This window comes from Squalius cephalus (genome assembly GCF_949319135.1).
Source record: "Squalius cephalus genome assembly, chromosome: 1".
NCBI classification, from domain to species: Eukaryota; Metazoa; Chordata; class Actinopteri; order Cypriniformes; family Leuciscidae; genus Squalius; species Squalius cephalus.
The window spans coordinates 62,787,394-62,812,028 of record NC_137122.1 but is presented as its reverse complement, the minus strand read 5'-3'; the positions used below and the strand labels follow the sequence as shown (position 1 = coordinate 62,812,028).

Below are 24,635 nucleotides of genomic sequence, written 5' to 3'. Positions count from 1 at the left end.
CTTGAAGTATTTACCGTATTTCTGGTATGATGCCAGAAACTGCTGGGCTTCCTTCACCGAAAAGAGGCGCCGTCTCTCCCGGTCGTCAGCCTTGATGAACAGTCGCGCTGGATACAGTAGTGAAGGCTTGAGCTTGAGAGTGAACAGCTGACGCATGACTTCTTTGTACTCAGCTCGTTGGTCCATCACTTCAGGACAGTAATCATCATATAGGTACACTGACTTGCCATCATATTTTAGGTTGTCTCGCTTCTTGCGGGCAGCACGAATTACCATATCCTTGGTCTGAAATTTGTGGAAGCAAATGATCACGGCTCTAGGTTTATCCCCCTCTGCCGGTTTGGGTCTCAGCGCGCGATGAGCCCTATCAAGCTCTAGGGGGGGAGTCAGCACATCTTTGCCCAGTATATCCACCAGGAGATTAGAGAAAAATATTGTTGGTCGTGTCCCCTCAACAGATTCGGGTACTCCAATGAGACGCACGTTGCACCGTCTGCTTCTCCCCTCCAGGTCAGTTATCGTGGCTTTCAGTTTAGCGTTGTCATCGGATATGTTGGATAGCTGAGATTCCAATGACTGCAATTGATTCAGCCCAGATTCCAGGTCGGAAATACGTTGTTCATGGTTAGTGGTCTGTACACCGTATAATTTGGCGTCAATGGCAGCGAGTTGTAGCGAGGTTACGATTAAACCGACTGAGTAATATTGAAAATAGAGACTGTGTGGCAGGAGCCTGGAAAAACACCGCTACTCCAAATCGCTCGCCAACCGGAAGTCACCTACGCAATCTTGATCATATTTTGAATTAAGAAATCTTTATAATGCAGCCAAAGATGATTTACAGGGAACATAAATATTTACCTTTACCTTTGGTTCATTTGTCATGTGACACATGCAATGAATGGATCGTCCATGAATGACCCATCACTAATTTACTCTTTGTAGTGTGGACACTACAGGATTTTCCTGTGTGGTTGAAAGGGTTAACAGTGTAAGATAAAAAGACACAAAATGTATTTTAACAGTAATAAACTGTAAGTTAGAAATGGGTAGTTTACTGTAAAATTGAGTTTTGTGGAATGAATTAATGTGTTTCCATTGGGCGTATTTTCAATTTTCAATTTCAGTTTGCCCAATCTGAAGGGTAATGGAAACGCGGCTAGTGAATGTGTAGTTGCTGATCTAGTGAAAATCTCCTTATTTAAAATATAGTTTTTTTAGTGATCTCAAATTAAATACGTTCACAGTAATATTATGCTCACATTATTAGAGCATTATAAATATTAGTAAATAAATGTACTGTAAATGGCAGTAGGTCAATTTAAAGCAGCTGTTTTCTGCAAATGAAATGAGTTAACTCGATACAATTAACAGTAAATTACTGGCAGCAGTGTTATTTTACCATTAATTTGCAGGACAATGTTTTACATTGTACATTATATGCATATTTATTAATTTCATATTTCATTTAATAATGTAGCGACTCCAAGCCCTGTTGTCGCTTCCGAGGAGCTGCTTGGGTTCGGTATATCTGTATGACGCGCTGCTTGGTGTTTATCACAGAAGCACAGAGTTCAACCAAATGCGTTTTGTGGCATTTAATTAAAACAAGTGTCTTTTGGTTCACATACATAGCAGATGTTAACAGTGTACACGTATTGCATGTAATCCAGTGAAAACGATGTAATTAAACAAACAAACGAACGGTCAACAAAAACTACGGCAACCCCGGCCCCCCTCTCTCCATGACAGATTCCATTCACAAAAGAGATGCGCGCCTTATGAAAACTCCTCCCGTGAACACGTGACCTCAAACCCAGCGCGTCACCCCCAGTGATGAGTGACAGCCCACTTAATTATGGCTCCTACAAATAACATCTTTTACTATTGCACTAAATGAACAACATTCACATTCTAATGGCCAACAACAAGAAGTCCAACCTATACAAAGTAATTTGATTATGCAAATAAACGACTGACTCTCCAATGGAATAATGTACAGGGAGTGAACATTTCCATTATAAATAAAGAAAAAAAGGCACCTCTATTATCCCAATCTCAAATCTGGGAGTCTAGAAGGGTAGAAAAAAATAATTCATATTTTCATATTCTAGAGTAACCTCTTATATCTATAAATATGTACAAAAATAACATTTGGACGACCCCCTAAGAGCAATAGTCTATTTGTCTTTGTGTGTGTCTGTGTATGCATGACAAGAGTATGAAATGTAGAAGAAGGAATGTTTAAACATGAAATTCTCTTTCACTGTGTGCTTGGAGAATATATTGTGCTGTGTTACCGAATGTCCCATATTCACAGGGTGGTCTGATGCTCAAGTGACTGATTCTCAAGTGACTGATTCTCAAGTGACTGATGCTCAAGTCTGCAGTGTTGCTGAGGCTAAAAAGGATCTTTTTGAATATCTCGGCTTGGGCAATGATGACTCTCAGAATTTCAGAATGTGGCCCTTGATATTCAACAGTTATGGCTGGTACTTCGCTACCCACCCTGCTGAGATATTTGTGGACATGTACGTGACCTCCATAATAAACGTGGTATGTGTCCAGCATGATTTATCTTCTCATTCAAGTCATTATGGGATGTCAAGCAGTTGTAATATCATCTCTCAACTCATCTTTTATCTACAGGATGAAAAAGCCCAGAGTCTCACGACACAGGTCAAAGTGCTAATAGTAAGCGTTTAAAAAACTATTTCATTCTTATTTCACAAATTTTTACTTCATTTACAGAATTCTGTCACATGATCAGAGGTTTAATTGGATTTTCAAGCATACAGTATCTGTCTTATAATCACTCTGACCTTCTCTATAATTTTAACTTTTCCAGCAGTGGCCAATTTGGGATATGTACTGGGATACAAATGAATTTTGTGGAATTGAAACATTTGCTGCCCCCAAAAATATGTTTTGGACTCCAGACATTGGTATAGTGGAAAGGTATAAAAATGACTTATGTCAGAAACTTTTATTTCAGTTGTTTTTGCCTTTTAGTGACAAAATGATGGACAGAATAAGGGTACTGGTATGACAAAAGAGAAATGACAAAACAGATTCAAAGGCTTGGTTCATACTACAGATAAAACAGCTTTTTCTGGTCAAATCAGATATTTAAGATTGATTGTTCACATTATCATTTTGTAATCTGTTTAATCAGACAGTGATCATGGCCAAAACATTATGATTATGTCAAAACATAACCAACACCACCTGATCAACTTTTCTCTTTGTTTATCTGGCAGTTATAACCCAGATACAACAGCCAAACAATATCTAATGTTAACAGTTTAAGGGTCAAGAGCCCAACTAAAGCAAACACTGATCACAATAACGGTGTCTTAAAAAATTAGGTTGAAGTCAGTTGTAGTTCTTGTGTTTCTCTTTCCTTCAGTGATTCTGTTTGTTAACAGCAGGTGTTCATCACTAATGCTCAATCTTTATTAATGAATCACTTGATTATCTCATTAACTTTAACACTGATTCAGAGTTACTTTAACACTCTTTAGAGGGGGACCATATGTACTCTGAGCAGTGTTGATTTTACACTGATTTTGCTGTGTATTATTTTGGTAATTGGGTCATTCCAGAATTGGAGGACATTTAGGCATCCATAATTTTGAAAAATTGGCCCTTTATTTTACTATTTTTTATTATGTATTTCATAAAAACAGGCAATATACCAGTAAATAATTTAATTCGTCCAGCTCAGGTATCAAAGGCACACTTTTTATAATACTTTTTATTTTATTTTTTTGGTGCATGATGCAACCCTGTTACCAATACTCAGGAACCCGAAAAAAGTATATTTATTGATTTTTTTAAATATAATTTCCTGCCATTAGTTATAGAAAGTCACAATCACTCTATATAAATATTTAATTTTAGATATCACTTGATTTAAATTCATTTCAGTAACTTTTGAGTTCCATCTTTGCCAAATTTTTTACTTTTGACATGTTTAATTTGACTGATTTCAGCATATATTTTCAAGTATTTGCTAAAATGCATAATGCATATAATCCTTCAAACTACGGTAAGGACAATAGCTCAAGCCCCTGTGAGCTAAAAAAGGTAATTTATTATTATTTTAATACAAATTATACGGTAACAGGGTTGACATTTAAGTAACAGGGTTGCGAAAAGTTACAGGGATTGATAGATAGATTACTTTTGATTAAAGATCAGGTCAATAATGTGACAAATGCTCAGGAAACACAGGAACATTGTTGAATAACATTTAATAGCATCTTATAACAGTCCATCCGTCAAGAACAAGAACAAGAACCCTATAGATATCAATTTCAAAAACCTTTAATGCCTATATTAACCTGATGTATATAAAATGAGCTCAAAATGATTTGGTAACACTTAACAATAAAGGGCAGTTTGGCCAGATAAGCATTAATGAGCAAAGTGATTTTTAAGTGCTTATTACCTCTACCTGGTTGACATAAAAGGGGAAACAAATATATTCTGTAAAATACAGTATGTAAAAATTCAGATACAGTTTTAAAGCTGATATATTTTTATTACTTAGCTCACTTTCCTCATCTTTAGATCATTTTTCTCACATTGAGGACAATATTAAGATTGGGATTTAGATTTAATATTTAGATTTAAATTTAAGATTTAAGATTTAGATTTTACATTTAATATTTGGATTTAATATTTAGATTTTATTTTATTTTTTTAAACATATTGTTGACAATTGCAAAGAACATGTTTTACACAAATTTCTGTCTAAAATGTGAGAAAAAATAGCAAAATGTGAGGAAATTCAGCTAAATAATAAAAATATATCAGCTATAAAATTGTATCTGAATTTTTAAATCTGGCACCCCATAGTAATACATTAATAACATGAAATGTATGCTAAATTATAATCAAAATTATATTAATTATTTAGCTTAATATAATGGGTGTTATATTTGTTAATTTCACTCAAATTCTCTCCCTTTGTTATTATCATTTGTTATATTTCTTTCATTATTTTGTATTCTGGAATTATTCTTTTAATATTTCATTAATTTATTCTTCTAATACTGATTTCTATTAATTAAGATGCTAAATATTTAGTTCGTAATAGGTGCGTGGTTCCTTTAAAGGAACACTTTGACTTTTTGGGACTTTAGCTTATTCACCGTATCCCCCAGAGTTAGATAAGTCCATACATACCTTTTTCATCTCTGTGCGTGCTGTAAGTCTGTTTGACGCACCCACCGCTAGCCTAGCTTAGCACCAAGACTGGATGTAAATGGCTACAGCTAGCATACTAATCCCAATAAGTGACAAAATAACGTCTCGGTTACGGATGTAACCCTCGTTCCCTGAGTAGGGAACGGAGACGTTACGTCGGATGACGACGATTGGGGTTTCGCTTAGAAGCCTATCACCTTCGAGTATATAAAACGAGCCAATGGCAATGAAATGCCATGGGTCTGCGGAATTTGAGCTCCCCGTTGTGAGACTAGCACGAACAAAGGAGTCCTACCTAACACAGGAATACCAAGGTACACTGGGAAGCATATCTCAGGAGAAATATGCAATTATGCCCAACCATTAAGGGGGGGACTTGAGAAACACATATGATCCCGAGGGATGCATATGGAGTATCACTGAGGTGTCCAGCCGCAGGTGGAATATTTAAACCCCAGGGGTGGCAAGGTGGCTTGCCAAGGGAAAGACACACGCTCAAAAAGAGACTTACAGTGGAATACACATGTGGGGGTCGCCCAGAGGGGGGACCATGCACATGGAGGCACCTAGTCAAGCGCAAAAGCTGCGTTATGGCAGATTGGCATAACTCAGGTGTTGACGTAACCAGTGCTGGAGGAATCTCAGAGCTTATCAGACTCACCTGAGAAGATAATCGCACGTATCCCGTCCGTGGAGAGGAATGGCGAGCAAGCGAAGACACCTGAGCAGAATCTAGTACCGGCTGGTTGAAGCGAGTACATGAGAAGAAACTGGCTCTACTCGGAGATTATAGAATCTCGCGAATGTGTTGGGTGTCGCCCAGCCTGCAGCTCTACAAATGTCTGTTAGCGAGGCGCCATGCGCTAGAGCCCAAGAGGAAGCCACACTACGAGTGGAGTGGGCTTTCACACCAAGGGGGCATTGACGACCTTGCTGCTGGTATGCCAAAGCGATGTCGTCCACTATCCAGTGAGACAACCTTTGCTTAGAGAGAGCCTTTCCCTTCAGCTTCCCACCATAACAGACAAAGAGCTGGTCTGAGGTCCTGAAACACCGCGTTCTGTCTACGTAAGCATGAAGGGCGCATACTGGGCAGAGCAGTGCCAAGGCTGGGTCTGCCTCCTCCAAGGGCAGCGCTTGCAGGTTCACTACTTGGTCTCGAAAGGGTGTGGTAGGAACCTTGGGCACGTATCCAGGCCGGAGTCTCAGGATCACGTGAGAGTTAGCCGGCCCGAATTCCAGGCACGCTTCGTCAACCGAAAATGCCTGCAGGTCCCCTACCCTCTTGATGGAGGCCAATGCAACCAGGAGCGCTGTCTTCATAGACAGGAACTTAAGCTCTACTGATTGCAAAGGCTCAAATGGAGCACTCTGCAGGGCAGTTAGAACCACTGAGAGGTCCCAAGAGGGTACGAGGGGAGGACGAGGAGGATTCAGCCTCCTCGCTCCCCTCAGGAACCTGATGATCAGGTCGTGCCTTCCCAGAGACTTACCATCAACTGCATCGTGATGTGCGGCAATGGCGGCAACATACACTTTCAGGGTGGAGGGAGACAGCCTTCACTCCAACCCATCTTGCAGGAAGGAAAGCACGACACTGATCGGGCATTTCGTGGGTTCTTGATGTTTAGAAGAACACCAGTTGACGAAGAGGTTCCACTTCAACGCATAGAGATGTCTCGTGGACGATGCTCTAGCGGAAGTGATGGTAGCCACCACCGCAGGTGGTAGGGTACTCAAACCTGCCTCGTCCCGTCCAGGAGCCACACGTGGAGGTTCCAAAGATCGGGACGAGGGTGCCAAAGGGTGCCCCGTCCCTGAGAAAGGAGGTCCTTCCTCAGAGGAATTGGCCAGGGAGGTGCTGTCACGAGGAGTACTAGTTCGGAGAACCAGGTCCGGTTGTGCCAATACGGGGCAACCAAAATGACCTGCTCCTCGTCCTCCCTGATCTTGCGCAAGGTCTGCGCAAGAAGGCTCACTGGGGGAAACGCATACTTGCGTAGGCCCCGCGGCCAGCTGTGCGCCAGTGCATCCGTGCCGAGCGTGCCCTCGGTCAGGGAATAATACAGGTCGCAATGGGACGAGTCATGGGAGGCAAACAGATCTACCTGTGCGTCCCCGAACTGATCCCAAATCAGCTGGACCGTCTGGGGATGGAGTCGCCATTCTCCAGCGAGAGGCCGAACTCGAGACAGCTCGTCGGCCGCCTGGTTCAGGTGTCCCGGGATATAAATGGCTCGAAGCGACCTCAGATGCTTCTGACCCCATATGAGGAGGTGGCGAGCGAGTTGCGACATACGGCGGGAGCGTAGACCACCCTGATGGTTGATGTACGCTACTGTCGCGGTATTGTCTGATCGGACTAGTACGTGTTGACCCTTGAGCAGCGCATGGAAGCGGTGTAGGGTGAGACGTACAGCCAGCAACTCGAGGCAATTGACATGCCAAAGGAGCTGGGGTCCTGTCCAGGAGCCCGCGGCAGCATGTCCATTGCACATGGCGCCCCAGCCCGTGGTGGAGGCATCTGTTGATACAACAACATGCCGGGAAACTCGTTCTAAGGGCACTCCGGCCCGTAGAAAACTGAGGTTCGTCCACGGGGTGAAGGTCTGACGGCAGGCTGGAGTCACCGGGACTCGGAGCGTGCCGTGTTGCCATGCCCACCTCGGGACTCGATCGCGAAGCCAAAGCTGAAGCGGTCTCATATGAAGCAATCCGAGCGGCGTTACTGCGGCTGCGGATGCCATATGCCCCAGGAGCCTCTGAAAAAGTTTCAGTGGAACCGCACTCTTGCCCTCGAACTGACGAAGACAAGTCAGCAGTGACTGCGCGCGCTCGCTCGTAAGCTGCGCGCACATGGTGACCGAGTCGATCTCCATACCGAGAAAAGAGATCCTCTGCACGGGGCAGAGTTTGCTCTTCTCCCAGTTGACCCGAAGGCCCAGACGAGCTAGGTGCTGGAGCACTAGGTCCCTGTGTTCGCAAACCTGGTCTCGAGAGTGAGCTAGGATCAGCCAGTCGTCGAGATAGTTCAGGATGCGAACCCCGTGTTCCCGGAGGGGAACAAGGGCTGCCTCGACGACCTTCGTAAAGACGCGAGGAGACAGGGCTAGCCCGAAAGGGAGAACCGCGTACTGGTATGCCTGCCCCTGGAAAGCAAACCGTAGAAACGGTCTACCCTAACGATCACGGGAACCCTAACGATCACGGGAAGACATGGGAGCCTTCCAGGACCGCGTGACTTCCTCATGCACTTCCGGGAAGAATGGTATTGGGGTTGGGCGGCGACGAGTGTCAGCGGCCTCTCCCAAAAACCAATCATCCAGCCGCGAGCGCACTGGATCGGGTGGCGGGGACCACTCGAGCCCAATGGCTGCGGCTGCCCGGGAAAGCATGGCGGTCAGCTCGGGATCAGACTCGGGCAATGCTGGCACGCCCGAGGGCGGCAACACAGCTGAATCCTCACTTCCCGAGGACTCACGCCCACCTTGTGATGCAGCGATCGACATTGCATCCTCTTCTGGAGCTCCAAACGAAACACGCGGGGCCTCCGTAGAGGGACCAGCGGTCTCAGTTTGAACGCTCGCCGGTACCAATGCTGAAGAGGGGTGTGTGGACCGTGGACGTGTCGGTGGTGTGTCCCACACAGTCACCCTCAGGTCAGCCCGGCCACCAGCCGAAGTACTAGCTCTCGGGGAGTCAGTAGATCGGGGTGTGGGTAGGGGGACTCTCGCTCTGACGAGCTCATTGAGTCTCGACCGCAGCATGGAGATGGTCATGTTCCCACAGTGAGAACATGAGTCATCCACAAACGCTGCTTTAGCGTGATCAACGCCCAAACACGCTAAGCAGAGATTGTGCCCATCAGAAAAGAAAACATTGCGACCGCAACCAGAAGTGCACGGGCGAGGCATCTTTAAAAAGACGTGCCACGTGCAATGCTCTTTTTGTGAGAGGAAACTCCGCGGATGTTGAAGCGAACAGGGAGAAATCACACTATCTGTCAGATCACTGACCAGATCAGCAGGGTAGTGTGCACTCGCTGAAATCGCCGTCACACCAACACCGGAGAGTTCGCTCGTCTCGAAGATGAAGATGAGAAGAAATAACTCAGGATATTTGGCTTGCTTGGAGTGGAGAAGTTCTCGGCTCCGAAGCGAAAACATATCTGCATGTTGCCAGCGTACTTCCTTTATACCCCCTGCGGTGGGCGGAGATACGCTATGCAAATTCCGCAGACCCATGGCATTTCATTGCCATTGGCTCGTTTTATATACTCGAAGGTGATAGGCTTCTAAGCGAAACCCCAATCGTCGTCATCCGACGTAACTCGGAGTGACCACGAAAGGGAAAGCCAATATTTTCCTATTTACATGTTGTGATTTGTATAGTCACAGTGTGTACAAATAACAAGGTCATATGAGACACAGCCATTTTTTAAACGTTTAAATACTTTGAACTATTTTCTCAGAAGGCGAAGCACTGCTACTTGGGCGGAGTGATTAGCACAGCACCCGAGAAGCGCCGTGGTGAGGAGCAGAGAGTTCGCTCAGAGTTGGAGTAATAGTGTCAGCAATTACTAGATAGTAAATGCAAAGTTTACAATCATGGGTGTTCGCTGTATTGTAAAGAGCTGCGACAATAAACAGGGTAGACCAGGTAATAGGCAATTGTCCCTTATGAGTGGACTGAAGGAGATTCAACCCTGTTACTCTAATTATGGTAACAGGGTTGCGAGTAACAGGGTTGCAAATTAATGCTAATGTTAGCTTTTTCTCATGAATAGAAACTAACTGTTTAGCTATCTCTAACTGTCATCTTTAGGACGAACTTACTTAGAAGAAAACCTTCAAATTAATTTGTCTTATTCTGATAATAAGAGTAACACGGTTGCATTTGTTAGAGTGACACATTCAATCAAGGCTAACAATTGTATAATAACATGAAAAATCGAAGAGAGAATATACCTTTTTTCTACACATTCTGGCGGCAAACTGCTTAGTGATGTCATTTCTTGTGTATCATGTCACTCACTGTTTTTTTCTTCTTCTTCTGCCAGTCTAAATATTTCGGTAACAGGGTTGCACGATGTTGGGGACATAACTTTATTGCAACATTTCTATTATTTAAAATATTTATATAAATTAAAAAAAATGCTTTAACAATTAAAAGAGGCATATATAAAACAAAATCATACAAAAAAAATGGACATTTAAAATGTATTTTAACAGTTATATTTAACATTCAATTTGGTCATCTAGAAGGTGGGACAAGAGAAAAATGGCATTTAAGTGGGTACTAGAGACTTTTTTTTATTTTCATTAATATTTAGGAAAAGAAAAATCTTCAAGTCTATATATATTTAGTATCAGGACAAGTGTTTTTTACACAGTGACTAATTTTTTTGTATATTATAAATAGATTATTTGAAATTTCATAGGTGGGACATGAAATGTCCTCCAATTCTGGAATGACCCAATTAGTGTCCTTTTCGAGTCTCCAAGTGTCCTTTCTATAACCTTGAAAAAGCTTGCAGAAAATACAGTTTTGTGAGAATCATCCTTCAATACAATAGTTTATTTAGCTGGATATAGCAAATGATGACACAAAAAATATACAGTCCTGTTCTTTGAACGTTTAAAAATGACAAACACTTGTTATGTTGCTTGCTGCACTCTACTGAGGATATAGAGCTTTAAAAATAAACATGGCTTACAGTTGAAAGCGCAGCTGTCACCATTTTTTCAAATAAATGACCAATTTGAAGCTTCTGTGACGTATGTGGCCGACTAAAGTGTGCAGCCTTCAAAACGAGATACAGCTCTTGGTTAGCTGGTTAATCAGTAGTCTGCAAGTTACTTTTGATTTGAATACCTGCTGTCTTTAATCATCATGTCTTTATTAATCAGTGTTAATTTATTTATCCATTTAGCATCAAGACAGAGTTTGGAACAAAGGATTCTCCAAATGTGCTGTTGTTCTATTTCGGCGCTGCAGTCTCAGCTGACTTCTTATCTCTGACCACGGCCTGTAAGATGGATCTCTACAGGTTTCCCTTTGACACCCAAAGCTGCAATATTACATTTCAGTCTACATCATATTCAAGTACATCTGAAAACACACAAATCAGTTTTGACAAACAAACACAAGATAACATGGTTTATTCTTCTAAACTATTTGACTTTAATACGAAATACAATTTTAATGTCTGTTCCCACAGAGCAGGATATTACAATTAAACCAATGAGTGACCAACCATACATCAATCATTTCTCACAGGGGCTTTTTCAGGCCCAGGGAGAGTGGGAGCTCCTCAGTATAAGTTACACTAATTCTACCATCATTAGGAGGCTTGAATTCGATCAGCTGATATATCAGGTAAAGAGCACAGGGTATGGAGTGCAAGCCCATATTAAATATTTAAATAAAATGAAACAAAAAACAAATACAAAAGATCAGCTAGTTGATGAATTTGTGAAAATATGTGCCAAAATGACATACAATTTGTACATTTTCATTTTAACCTTTAAGGCAATTCATTTATTGCCCTTTTCCAAAAGATTAGGACGCAAGTATTAAAATTACATTTTTAATGTGTGTGCTGTTTTTTTTACACCAAAGTGTGGAATTATCATATAATATATATTACAGAATTGTATCCATTATTTTACTATTTAATGTTCAAAGTCAACATTTAAATTCTATGAAGTTTCTGCTTATAAGTAATACTCAGAGGTGGAAATTAACGAATTACATTTACTCAAGTACTGTAATTAAGTAGGTTTTTGTGTACTTCTACTTTTTTAAGTAGTTTTTAAAATCTGTAATTTTACTTTTACAAAAATACAATGCATTAAAATGCAAGCAGGGTTAATGCAGTGCATATTTTTTTTCAAGTAGTGCAATTCTACAAGCTTTTTTGTTTTTTTAAAAACATTTGGCATTATTTTACTTCCATAATAGTAACACCAAAGCAGTGTTAGAGTTAGTTAGATTTATTTGAAGTATTGTACTTAGCTGTATTTAAAATCATATCTGTTACTGAGTTAAAATAAATTATAATAATACAAAGGTTCTCAGGTGCCAGGGGGCTTGTTAAATAATTAGCTATAAACTACCGTATTTTATATTTTAAAATTTTTATATTTTCCGTTAATTTTTGGTGTGCGCCAGAAAGATCTTCAAGAAGACCGAGATGCGCTAAAGCAGTGCATCATGTTGTTTTCTTAATTTTTTAAAAGGCATGACATTTTGTAGTCATGTTGTCATTTTGTAGTGAATGTACACAAACAAAGCTATACATTTTACTGTTTCGAATGATGTCATATTATCTGTATGACTATAAATGACAGAGTATTAAGTTATTTCCTGTGCTGAGGTACAAATCCAAGTGATAGCGCCGGTGCATTGCGCACTCACACAATATTATCAGTTTACTTCTGGCATTGCTAACTTGACATCGCGGCAATACTTAGCATCCAAATGTTACAGAGAGCAACCGTCAAAGACGCTATTTTATGATGTGATAGTGTTTCCCAAAGCTTGTCTACTCTTCTGCTACACACTCAAAAGTAGGCCCTATGCATTTTTTTTTTTTTTACACAAAAAGTGTACATACTTTTAGGGCCTAGTATAAGAAGGCAAACTGAGACACCTCAACAGTTCAAATACACGCTGAAACAGGTCTTCACTACAACCCGTCAAAAAATAAAAAGTTTGGTTTAACTTGAAGAAATCATGACAGAAATATATTACTATTGTAGCCCTACAATTGAATGTACTTTCTCAAAATAATATTAATAATAATACTAAAAAAATTGTTTGAACATTATTTAAGGATTTTTTCCCCCATGGTTTCATTTAATAAATTTGTTCTGCAGCCCTTTGCCAAAAAATCAAAAGGATAAAGTTTATTAAATTTTCAGTTGATTACCACCATTTTTGATCATATATTTGTATTAAATCATGAAAAGAAGAAAGACTTTTCTGAATAAAATACATTTAATATGACTCTCTTATGCTCAAACATTTTAATAAATTATTAATGATACAAATAAGTTGTTAAACTAATTCATAATCGGTTATTGAATTTAGTTGATTAGACATATTTTCATTAATTTTCATTAATTTAACTGTCATTTTAACTGATGATAATAATAACCATAATTTAATAATATCATTAATTTTTTTAATTGTTTAATATTGTAAACCGTTATATTTTCTGAGACGGTTATCATACAATGAAAATCTCATAGTCCCTCACGCCACTAGCCTGGGAAAACCCAGACAACTTCCGGCAAATTTAGATTTTCTCTGCAAGTAGTCTGGCAAAGAGCTCATTCAAGCCCATTTCTAATCCGCCGAAATCGCGGCACCAATCAGAAACGTTGGGGCGGGCTTTACACGATGACGATCGCTCTGATTGGTTTTAGGTCTATCCAATTGCGCCCAGAGGCATTTGAGCGACGTCCGTTCAACCTTTAAATGCATTATTATATTCAAATTGCAAACACATGAGGACATTCTCCATGAAAGACCCACTGGCAGATGAACGTGCTACTACATTTCTCTCCAAAACGGTATAGGAAATTAAATTAGATTTAATAGAGGATTTTAACTGTGACAAGATGATTGACAGGGCAGTTTGCGTGACAGATCCGTCCGATAAAGATGACGAAGTAGTATGTCCCAAAGCTTGCCTACTTTTTGCTACACATTCAAAAGTAAATACCTTTTCTTCACAAAAAGAGTACATATTTATGGCATAGTGTAACTTAGGCGAATTGGGACGCAGCATATGGCTTTACACGATGCCGATCGCTCTGATTGGTTTTAGGTCTATCCAATTGCGCCCAGAGGCATTTGAGCGACGTCCATTGGTGACGCCCCTTTGGAAATTAGTTATTAATGAAGCTTTGCCAGACCATAACTCAGTTACTACTGAGAATGGTCTGGTTTTAACCAGGCTACCACCCCACCCCCGCTGTTAAAAAAATTATCAGTAACTTTTTAAGCTTTAAATGAGCTACTTTTTACTTACTTTTCCGGTATTTTTACTTGTGCTTAAGTAAAATTTAATTGAAGTAATGGTACTTTTACTTGAGTAGAATATTGTATTAGTTTTCTTGATTGTCTTGATTTATGGAGAATATTTATGTATTTTTTAAGTGTTCCCAATGTTAAAGTACATTTTGATGCTAATATTACACTAATGTCTCTCTCTCTCTCTCTCTCTCTCTCTCTCTCTCTCTCTCTCTCTCTCTCTCTCTCTCTCTCTCTCTCTCTCCATGGCAGATCACCATAAAAAGGAGACCTCGACTGTATGTCATAAACATCATAGTACCGGTATTTTTCTTCCTTGTGCTGGATGTGGCCTCCTTCTTCATTGACACAAACGGAGATGACAAGTTGAGCTTTAAAGTGACTTTACTGCTGTCTATTTCTGTGATGCTGCTGATTCTTAGTAACACACTGCCCTCTACGGCTGAACAACTCCCTCTGATCGGTGAGTCTAACTTTGACCTGAGTATTTAATATTACTTACATTTTTTAGTTGAAGCTAAAATTAAGTCACAACAATCAAACAATATGCATTAAACCTAGAGTATTCTCTTTAAACGAAATATAGTTGAGAATTGAAGGCAGAACAGTTGCAAATACTATTCAAGTCAAATTAATGTTGATGCCTCCTGTCACACCATGGCCTGTCCAGCAGAGGGAAACACAGCACAAGATCGACCACCTCCTGACTTCCTGTTCATTTTTTATTCTCTGAAAGACTGACAAACAAAGACTGAGCTACATTCAATTGTCACTTCACACTATACACACCATACCAAACAATGAGTAAGTTACAGACAAAGAAAAAACAAACAAACAAACAAACAAACAAAAACAACAAATGAGTAAATTAATAAAAAGAAAAGGAAAAGTATAGTAGGAGTTTATATATATATATCCTTATTTAAAAAAAAAAAAAAAAAACTAATTTAACAATTTCCCACACCAGTATCAGTTTTGCAGGTATTCTTTGTTGCATCCAGCTGAACGCATCAATCCAGAATGCTAATACCAAGTTACCCTGAAAAAACAAGTGTTCAACCATTTCTATCTCCAACTTGCATATTTAATTGACATAAATTTGAATCCCCAAAATTAAATCTTGTAATAAATTATCTCAAGAGGAAATATTAATAATTTAAGGCTGTATGTGACTTTTTTTACTCTACTAAAGCATAAAAATACCATAATATGTTTGCAGATATTTAGGAAACATGCTGAGTTCACATACTCTTTTTTCTGAAAAACACTAACAGCCAGTCATTTTACTTTGAAATGTGAGTTCCGTGTTGGAATGTCTCTTCCAACGATCTCCGATATTTTGAATTTGGACTGCAGTACTTATTTCGTCATTCTTACAGACTGCCCCTTTAATCATAAATTGTTATGATTAATTATGAAGATTTGGATCAGCTAATCTGATTAACTTGATGTTTGTCAAGCAACACTTGATTATTCATTGATTCTAAGAAAAGAGTTTTTTTCATGGCCACAGAAACATTATTCTTTCTTAGCATGTACAGCGGTTAGAGCGAGCCAAGACCAAACATTGTAAAATTGACTGTTGCAAGCAGAGAATCAGAACCAAATATGTATTGTGCACAAGTTTTATTAACTACATCATAAACAAAACTAATCTTAATGAACATAATCACACATACATGCAGTGTAAACTTTGACCTGTAAATTAATGGTAAAATACTGGTAACACTGTTGCCAGTAATATACTGTTAATTGTACAGTTGTTTATTGTAATCTATAGTATGTTACTGTAAAAATGAAAACTCGAGTTCCCTTTCGTCAGCAGGGAACTCCGACGCCTCGTCGGGGGAGTTCCCCTGACGAATTGGGATCACGCTAGGGAGACCAATTGCCTTCGAGTGAATTAAAACGAGCCAATGAACATTGGCATGCAAGATTTGCATTCCGCGGCCCGCCTACCAGTGCGGGTATAAGGCGGAATCAAGCGCATACACAAACGCTTTCTGCTTCGGAGCCGACCGGTTGTGTCCTCTCTGAGTGAATGAGCTTTAAGATTGTATTTATCTTACGCTCTACGAGTCTGCTGTTTCGGGAATGGACCTCTCTGTGTTGGTGAGACGGCGTTTCAGCGACCGCGCGATTTCCTGTCTGCCGGCTGCGTCTACACGCTGCTAATTCAAAAGCTGTTTTTACAGCTGGTAAACGGTTGAGTGCGCACAGCGGGCTTGCAGTTTCCCCGTTGTGTCGCCGCGTTGGGTCCCTGTGTGCTTCAGCACAATAAAGAGAGTAATTTCTTCCTGAAAGAGCAACACGAGTGAAGATCGCGTCCTTTTCAGGATGACGTTTCACTCGTGTGTTTCTGGATGTGATCGTTTCCTGTCCTCATTTGACGGCCACGTTCATTGTTTCACATGCCTAATCAGTGTGTGAGACTACGTTCGTGGGTGGTTCATGTTCTCTCAGGAGTGCATGACCACGTCGGCACGTTGTTCGTCTCCCCTTTTTTAAAAGGCTCGAGCCGCTCAGCGTGCCGTGTGCCGTCGAGCGCCGGTTGACAGCGCGGGTTGTCACGGCAACCCAGCGCGCGTCATTCGGCGCTCTAGATGCGTGATCGAGACTCGTGTACCTCTACGAGGTTGAGTCCCTTTGCTTATTCCCCATCTAGTTCCTTTTCAAAAAAGAGGACTACTTGGCTAATAGCATTGGTGATCTGGGGGTTACAGTGCGGAACGTCTCGCCAGGTGAAAGACCCTCACGAGCTTCCCACTCCTCTAGCGCATCGCAAACATGCTGAGACTGTGTTCGTGGGTGGTTTATGCTTTCTTATGAGAGCATGACCACGTCGGCACGTTGTTCGCCTTGCCTGAAGGCTTGAGCGCCAGCGTGCCGTGTGTCATCGAGACGATGGCCACGTTCACTGTCTTGCATGCCTGGTTGACGGCCACGATCACGGTTTCACATGCCTAATCAGTGTGTTGAGACTGCGTTCGTGGGTGGTTCATGTTCTCTCATGAGTGCATGACCACGTCGGCACGTTGTTCGTCTCCCCTTTCTCGTAAAGGCTTGAGCCGCTCAGCGTGCCGTGTGCCGTCGAGGCTTTCGGGTGGGATTCTGGTCTTTCTCATGAGGGACCAAGCATTTCATTCGGGGCCCCAGGAGAGGGCAGATGTCGATCGCTACATCGGAGAGAGGGCTGTTATACTCTGAAAGTGATGCCGAGTTCCTACTATAGTGGTGTGTTCTCATGCTGAAGATTCAGACTTGACAGCCACACTTTCCTGGGCTGTTCTAAAGTGCCTGGATGGGTGTGAAAATTTTTGGCAGTATGGAAGCATTTTGGCGCCAATATGGCAAGCCAAACATGCCTAAATCTGCAAAAGTTTTTCTTCTCTCACTACCCCTGCACATTCAGTGCACGTGGGTAGTTCTGACTCGGAGTAGAGCTGCGCTTTATGACTGACCGTGATTAGTCACAGCGCTGGCCTTCGGTCAGACGATGTCCACACTGTGGTCCAGAAGCGCCTTAAAACCAGCCCGCTCGGGGTTCGTTTCCCCCCCAGCAAAAGGAAGGGAAATGACCCTGAGAGGAGCGACCTAGAGAGTGTGACGGAAACTGCTCTTCGGGAGTGTGTGTCATCACCACTCCTTCCCCCGGAGGAGGGCCGGGTGGAGAATGCTTTGTTGGATTTTTCTTGTTTCTGTTCCGCCGCCGACCAGCTGGTCGGTGGTACCCAAAACCTCATTAAAAGAGCAGTTTCTTCCTCCTCTGGGTCATTCACGGTTGGGACTGCCGAACATGCAGTCTCTCCCGCTTGAGAGTAGGACGTCAGTGTGCGCCACCCTTGGGTCTCGTCACTCTCAGTCCCCTCTCCCCAGCTCTCAGATAGCAGTGGCGCCACCTCGGTCACGTCACTCCTGTCTGCCGCTGGGCGGGAAGGCACGGAGACCAGCAGCTGCCCTTGGGCCTCGCTCCTCGTCTCCCCCCCTTCCCTCGCCAGGCGACAGCCCGCAGCAGAACACTCTCGGGTCTTCTCTGCCGTCTGTCCCCCGGTGGAAGCAGGTAGGTGTTGTCCAAGTACACACCCAGACCCCGCTCTCGGCCGCTACAATGCCACCGGAGCCGTGTCCCTGCCTTCCACCTCGCTGCCCCTCCGCGGGTACGCCGGTCGTGCGGGTGGGCTCGTTGCGGCGGTGTCTCGGAGCCTGGTTAGAGCTCCCGAGTCCGTCGCACTGGCTCATCCGCACCATCCGGCTCGGCTATGCAATTCAGTTTGCACGCCGGCCTCCCAAGTTCAGGGGCATCCACTTCACCCGTGTGCGTCTAGTGGATGCTCCGGTCTTGCGGAAAGAGATCGACGTCCTGCTGGCGAAGGACGCGATCGAGCCGGTCCCTCCAGCCGATATGAGGTCAGGGTTTTACAGCCCTTACTTCATTGTACCCAAGAAAGGCGGTGGGTTACGACCAATCCTGGATCTGCGAGTATTGAATCGGGCCCTGCACAAGCTCCCGTTCAAGATGCTCACACAGAAACGCATTTTCGAGTGCATCCGTCCCAGGATTGGTTTGCAGCGATCGACCTGAAGGATGCGTACTTTCATGTCTCGATTCTTCCTCGACACAGACCATTTCTTCGGTTTGCTTTCGAGGGTCGAGCATATCAGTACAAGGTCCTACCCTTCGGGCTGGCCCTGTCGCCCCGTGTCTTCACGAAAGTCGCGGAGGCGGCCATTGTTCCCATGAGAGAACAAGGCGTTCGCATTCTCAACTATCTCGACGACTGGCTCATTCTGGCTCACTCGCGAGATGTGTTGTGCGATCACAGGGACATGGTGCTCCGTCACCTCAGACAGTTGGGGCTTCAGGTCAACTGGGAGAAGAGCAAACTCTGCCCCGTGCAGAGGATCTCTTATCTCGGTATGGAACTGGACTCAGTCGCTCAGACTGTGCGCCTCACAGAGGAGCGCGTCCAGTCAGTGCTCACCTGTCTCAAGTCCTTTCGAGGCAGGACAGCGGTCCCACTGAAACAGTTTCAGAGGCTCCTGGGGCATATGGCAGCCGCAGCCGCAGTAACGCCGCTCGGCTTGTTGCATATGAGACCGCTCCAGCACTGGCTTCACGACCGAGTCCCGAGGTGGGCGTGGCAGAGCGGCACGTTCCGGGTCAAAGTCACCCCGCACTGTCGCCAAACCTTCTCCCCTTGGTCGGATCCTGCGTTTCTACGGGCCGGAGTGCCCCTAGTCCAGGTTTCCAGGCATGCTGTGGTGTTCACAGATGCTTCTGCCAAGGGTTGGGGGGCCACGTACAAAGGGCATGCAGTCTTGGGTCTGTGGACGGGGCCCCAGCTGCATTGGCACATCAATTGCCTAGAGTTGCAAGCAGTACGCTTGGCCTTGTGTCGCCTCAAGGGGTTTCTCAGACACAAGAACGTACTGGTCCGTACGGACAGCACTGCGACCGTTGCGTACATCAACCGACAAGGTGGTCTGCGCTCCCGTCGTATGTCGCGACTCGCCTCCCACCTCCTCCTATGGAGTCAGAAGCATCTGAGGTCGCTTCGTGCCGTTCATGTCCCAGGGGAATTCAATTGTGTGGCCGACGAGCTTTCACGTCAGCCTCCCCTTCCGGGAGAATGGCGACTCCATCCCCAGGTGGACCTTCGCGGACCAGGTAGTGAACCTGCAAGCGCTGCCCCAGGAGGAGGCAGACCCAGCCCTAGCTTTTCTCTGTCCCGTCCGGGCTCTCCGGGTTTATATAGACAGAACGCAAAGCTGTAGGACCTCAGATCAGCTCTTTGTTTGTTACGGAGGCCAGCAGAAGGGGAAGGCTGTCTCCAAGCAGAGGTTAGCCCACTGGCTAGTGGATGCTATCACCAGGGCTTATGAGTTCCAGGGTGAGCCCTGCCCACCCAGGTTGCGGGCTCACTCCACTAGGAGTGTTGCCGCTTCCTGGGCTCTGGCACAAGGCACCTCGCTAACAGACATTGTAGAGCTGCGGGCTGGGCGACACCGAACACGTTCGCTAGGTTTTATAGCCTACGTGTGGAACCTGTTTCCTCCCGAGTACTTGCTATGGCCAGTAATTAGAGGGAATAGGTGTGTCGGCTTGCGACGCCATTCCGTGAGCGGATACGTGCGTCTTTCGCTCCGTTGGTTACCCAACAAACGGCTAACCTCGTGAGTTCCTCCATCACCCCCTCCGGTGTCAGGCGTTGCGGACCGCCTGGCACCAGGTCTGCTACCTTCAGTAAGGAGTTGTTAGTAGACTGGGTGCCTTTCCAGTGGTCCCTGCGGCGACCCATGATTGCCACGTGCAGTTCAGCCGTGTCTTCCCCTTGACAGACTCATTCTGTCGTTCCTGTTGAGTACGCTCCTCACTCCTCTGGACTGGGACTACCTTCAAGGACTGCCATATGTTTCACTACCCTACGTGGCTAGTACATGTGTGTATTTGAGGGCCTTCCTCTAGGCTGCCTCAGCTTCCGCAGCGTTCCCTCCCCCTATTATATCCTTGGGGTCGGGCACGCTTTCCCAGTGTTATCCAATATCCACTGATTGGGTCTTGCGGAACAGCAGTGTGATTCCCTAGCTAGCTCCCGCAAAATTTCTGGAAACTGCTGCAGGGCTGTAGCTTAGCTGGGCGCTGGAAGGGGCCAGCACCATGGCGTTTTGGTAGGGATCCCAATTCGTCAGGGGAACTCCCCCGACGAGGCGTCGGAGTTCCCTGCTGACGAAAGGGAACGTCTCGGTTACGTATGGTAACCCTCGTTCCCTGAGTCCAGGGAACGGAGACGCCTCGTCCCGTCGCCATGCTGCTGTACCTTCGCGGAGGACTGGACACCGTTCGGCTCCTCAGCGAAAAGCGTTTGTGTATGCGCTTGATTCCGCCTTATACCCGCACTGGTAGGCGGGCCGCGGAATGCAAATCTTGCATGCCAATGTTCATTGGCTCGTTTTAATTCACTCGAAGGCAATTGGTCTCCCTAGCGTGATCCCAATTCGTCAGGGGAACTCCCCCGACGAGGCGTCTCCGTTCCCTGGACTCAGGGAACGAGGGTTACCATACGTAACCGAGACGTTAACTCCTTTCATTTGTAGAAACTGGCTGCCTGAAATTGGCCAACTGCCATTAAATGTTTATTTATAATGAGCTTATAATGTGATCATATGAACTTATGAACTCAATGAACTTATTTAATTTGCATCCACTAAAAAATATTTTAAATAAAGAGATTTACAGTGGATCAATAACTACACATTCACCATTTTTTTAAATAAAGCAATATGCAGTATATTCTCAGTGTTTCTTGTTCTTCTCCTGGACTGAAGCACAGGCTCTACTCTTCAGCACAATGGGGACCCACAAAAAACTAATTTTACAGTAAACTACTGGCAACCGTGTTTCCAGTATATAACTGTTTTTAATTGACCGTTTATTACTGTTAAAATATATATTTTTAATGGTTGTGTCTTTTTTAATCCTTTTAACCCCACAGGAAACATTTTCATCTAGAGTATTACTCTGGCACACACAGACATCAAGAATCAGTGTATGAATCTCTATAATGGTCATTGTTTGCTGTTTTTCACAGGGATTTACTGCTGTGCGGTTTTCTGTCTCATTGGCATCAGCATTGTGGAGACCATCTTTGTGAATTATCTGAAGGCTAAAGGAGCTAAGAAGAGATCAGTGGAAACAGCATCTACTGTTAGTGGCCAATATGGTAAGAGTCGACACAGCATCTGATTATGAGGGACATTTTCCTGTGTTGAATTGTTTTACTTCATAAATTAACGTTAAGATTTGTTTGCTTTGTCACTTTGGTAAATATGCAAAGAAAAACAAATAAATTTAATCTTTGAGTAAATTAGACTAGAAAAAAATGTGAATGTGTTCAAGCATCCAAGTGCCCCTACAAGAGGACAAGCGGTTTGGATAATGGATGGATGGATGAAAATAGCACATGTTAAACCATGTAAATGTGAATGAAACAAACCACTCTAAAGCCACACATTAAATTAATTTGAAATTAATTTCCCCATTGAAAAATCTTGTATATAATTGACATTGTTCAGACCACACAAAACAGTGTTTATCCAGAGACTTGCTTTGCTGTTTTCCTCTCACAGGTGGTGTAAAAAACCAGCAGAGCCCAGTTAGAGATCAGAATGAGGAGCAGTCTTATACCATCGAGCTTCTGAAGCAGATCCTCATTGAATGTCAGGCTGCAACTCAACAAAAACAACAACAGAAGACATTTCTGTCCCTGACTGGAGTGGCAAGAATCATAGATGTGACTTTCTTAGTTCTTTACATAATCACTACTATTGTGTTTCTGTCTGTGCTTGGGAAGCGTTGGATTCCATAGTCATGCCTTATATGTGAGATATCACACAATACTAACTTTTATTCAGAGTAAATATACAGTTTATATAGAGTTTGATACACAAGAATACATGGGCAAAACACAAAGATTCAGACAGAAGATGCACTCACTGGCAGACTCACATGAAATCCTTAAAGAGGTTTATAAAATACTACACTAAAAAGCATGATCATAATACTTTGGCGAAAAACCAAAGCAATCATTGCAACTTGATAAATAATTTACTTTAGTACAAGTATAAGTGCTGAAAAATAATATGACTCAAGTAAGAGTAAATAAGTAGTTTGGTGAAAAACTACTAAAGTTACTACGCTACAAAGTACTTTAGTAGTAGTAGTAGTGGTATACCCAAAATGAGGCGAGGTCAGCAATATGGAGCACTAAACACTCTCATGTAATTTCTGTTTCATTCGCCCTCGCGCCTTCAAGATTCATAAAATTATTAAACTTATGACGTTCCAGGAAATCCATTCAGCATCAGATATCGCTATAGCTGGATAACATGCAGATAGAGATGTTTTGACTGATGAAACATGAAGACAATAAACACACGATTTCGATGATATATATAAAATGTTCGAAAGAGTTAAATGAACACTGAAGCAGTGTTAAAGTTAATAAGCTAATTAAGTGATTAATTGAGTGATGATTGAGCATAACTGAAGACACCTGATGTTAACAAGCAGAAGAAGGAGAAAATCTAACTTTTTAAAGTCACCATTATGGTGATCAGTGTTTGCGTTAGTTGGGCTCTTGACCCTTAAATTATCAACATTAGATTTTGTTTTGCTGCTGTAACTCTTATAATAGCCAGATGAACAAAGAGAAAAGTGTATCTGCTGGTGTTGGTTACATTGTTCTTGTTCCATCCATCCAACATCTGCATCCTAGTATGAGCCGGTTTCTCTATTTACTTCAACTGCTCAGAGCTCTGGTAATATCAATGGTACAACCCATTCCAGAAGCTGCCTAAATTACAACTTAAAATCAGAATTTGAGCATTACTCACTTACATTCATTAAAATTTTGAAACGGTAGCGTTACTGATTAGCGGTTAGCACCTTTGTCTGTAAGGACCACCCATTGGCCCAACGACGGAATCCAACGGTAGGCGAAGGAATAATGCGTGTATGTCTATTCAGCGCTCCAGTTAAGTTCACTTAATTTATTGGAATTTAGTTTCAATATTACTTTAGCTCTATGCGTAATCTAACTCCAATTTCAAATGATAATCAAATTTAGATTGTGTTTCTGATTAGAAAATATTAGAATATTCTGAGCATCTCATAATTTCAAATATTCGTTCATTAAGGACCAAGTGTCACTTTGAGACGTCACGTCGCGAATGTGCGCTCACGATCACAAACTATCCAGTCCTGAAATAGTCAGAGGGTGCAGTGCAAGTATTTTACCCTATAAGCGGCCGCTCACTGCTGACCTGTAGGTGTAATTTTTTGTAATAGTTACAGCGTACAACATGCTAAGTCAGGGAATAGTCAGAAATCGGAAGGTCTTCCTAAGATGTGCCCCATGGTCCATTCAAAGTGCCTCCAGTTTGATCTATCCTGGACAGAGATTTGTGGAAACACCAGACTACACTTTAATCTACTGGAAATAATGATTTCTGAAAGATGCAGAATGAATTAAGATGTAACATTTATTTGTCAGGTAAAAATGTATCATGCCAATTACACAAGTGATTAAAAGCCAATTCAGAAATAATAAATACATGACATCATTTACTCAAAGATGACTCTAAAAGTAAGCAATGCATTCCTGAGAGACACACAGTGGTGTGTGAGTGTTTTCCAAAAGGAAAACACTGAAAAAGCACTGTATGGGGGATGCCTGGTAAAGTGGGATCAGGGGGATGCAGAGATAAGGTAGGAGAAAAGTTTGGACAGGACAATCCTATCCTGTGCTCTGTCTTTGCTATCTTCTGTGGGTGCGTTTTATGGCTTTATTGCAGGGTGAGTTTTTGTCTTAGCAGGAAAA

The 24,635-nt window shown here is 43.0% G+C and overlaps 1 protein-coding gene across 1 annotated transcript; it reads left to right on the top strand.

Annotated features, from left to right (window-relative positions):
• Positions 1-572: 572 nt before the first annotated feature.
• LOC307171811 (5-hydroxytryptamine receptor 3A-like) lies at positions 573-22,622 on the top strand (the record flags this gene model as incomplete). Its single annotated transcript, XM_079893671.1, has 9 exons — positions 573-624; positions 2,321-2,556; positions 2,650-2,694; positions 2,849-2,958; positions 11,147-11,319; positions 11,435-11,592; positions 14,509-14,719; positions 21,846-21,977; positions 22,384-22,622. The coding sequence occupies 9 exons, from the start codon at positions 573-575 to the stop codon at positions 22,620-22,622; spliced, it is 1,356 nt and encodes a 451-aa protein (XP_079749797.1).
• Between the last annotated feature and the right edge of the window lie 2,013 nt (positions 22,623-24,635).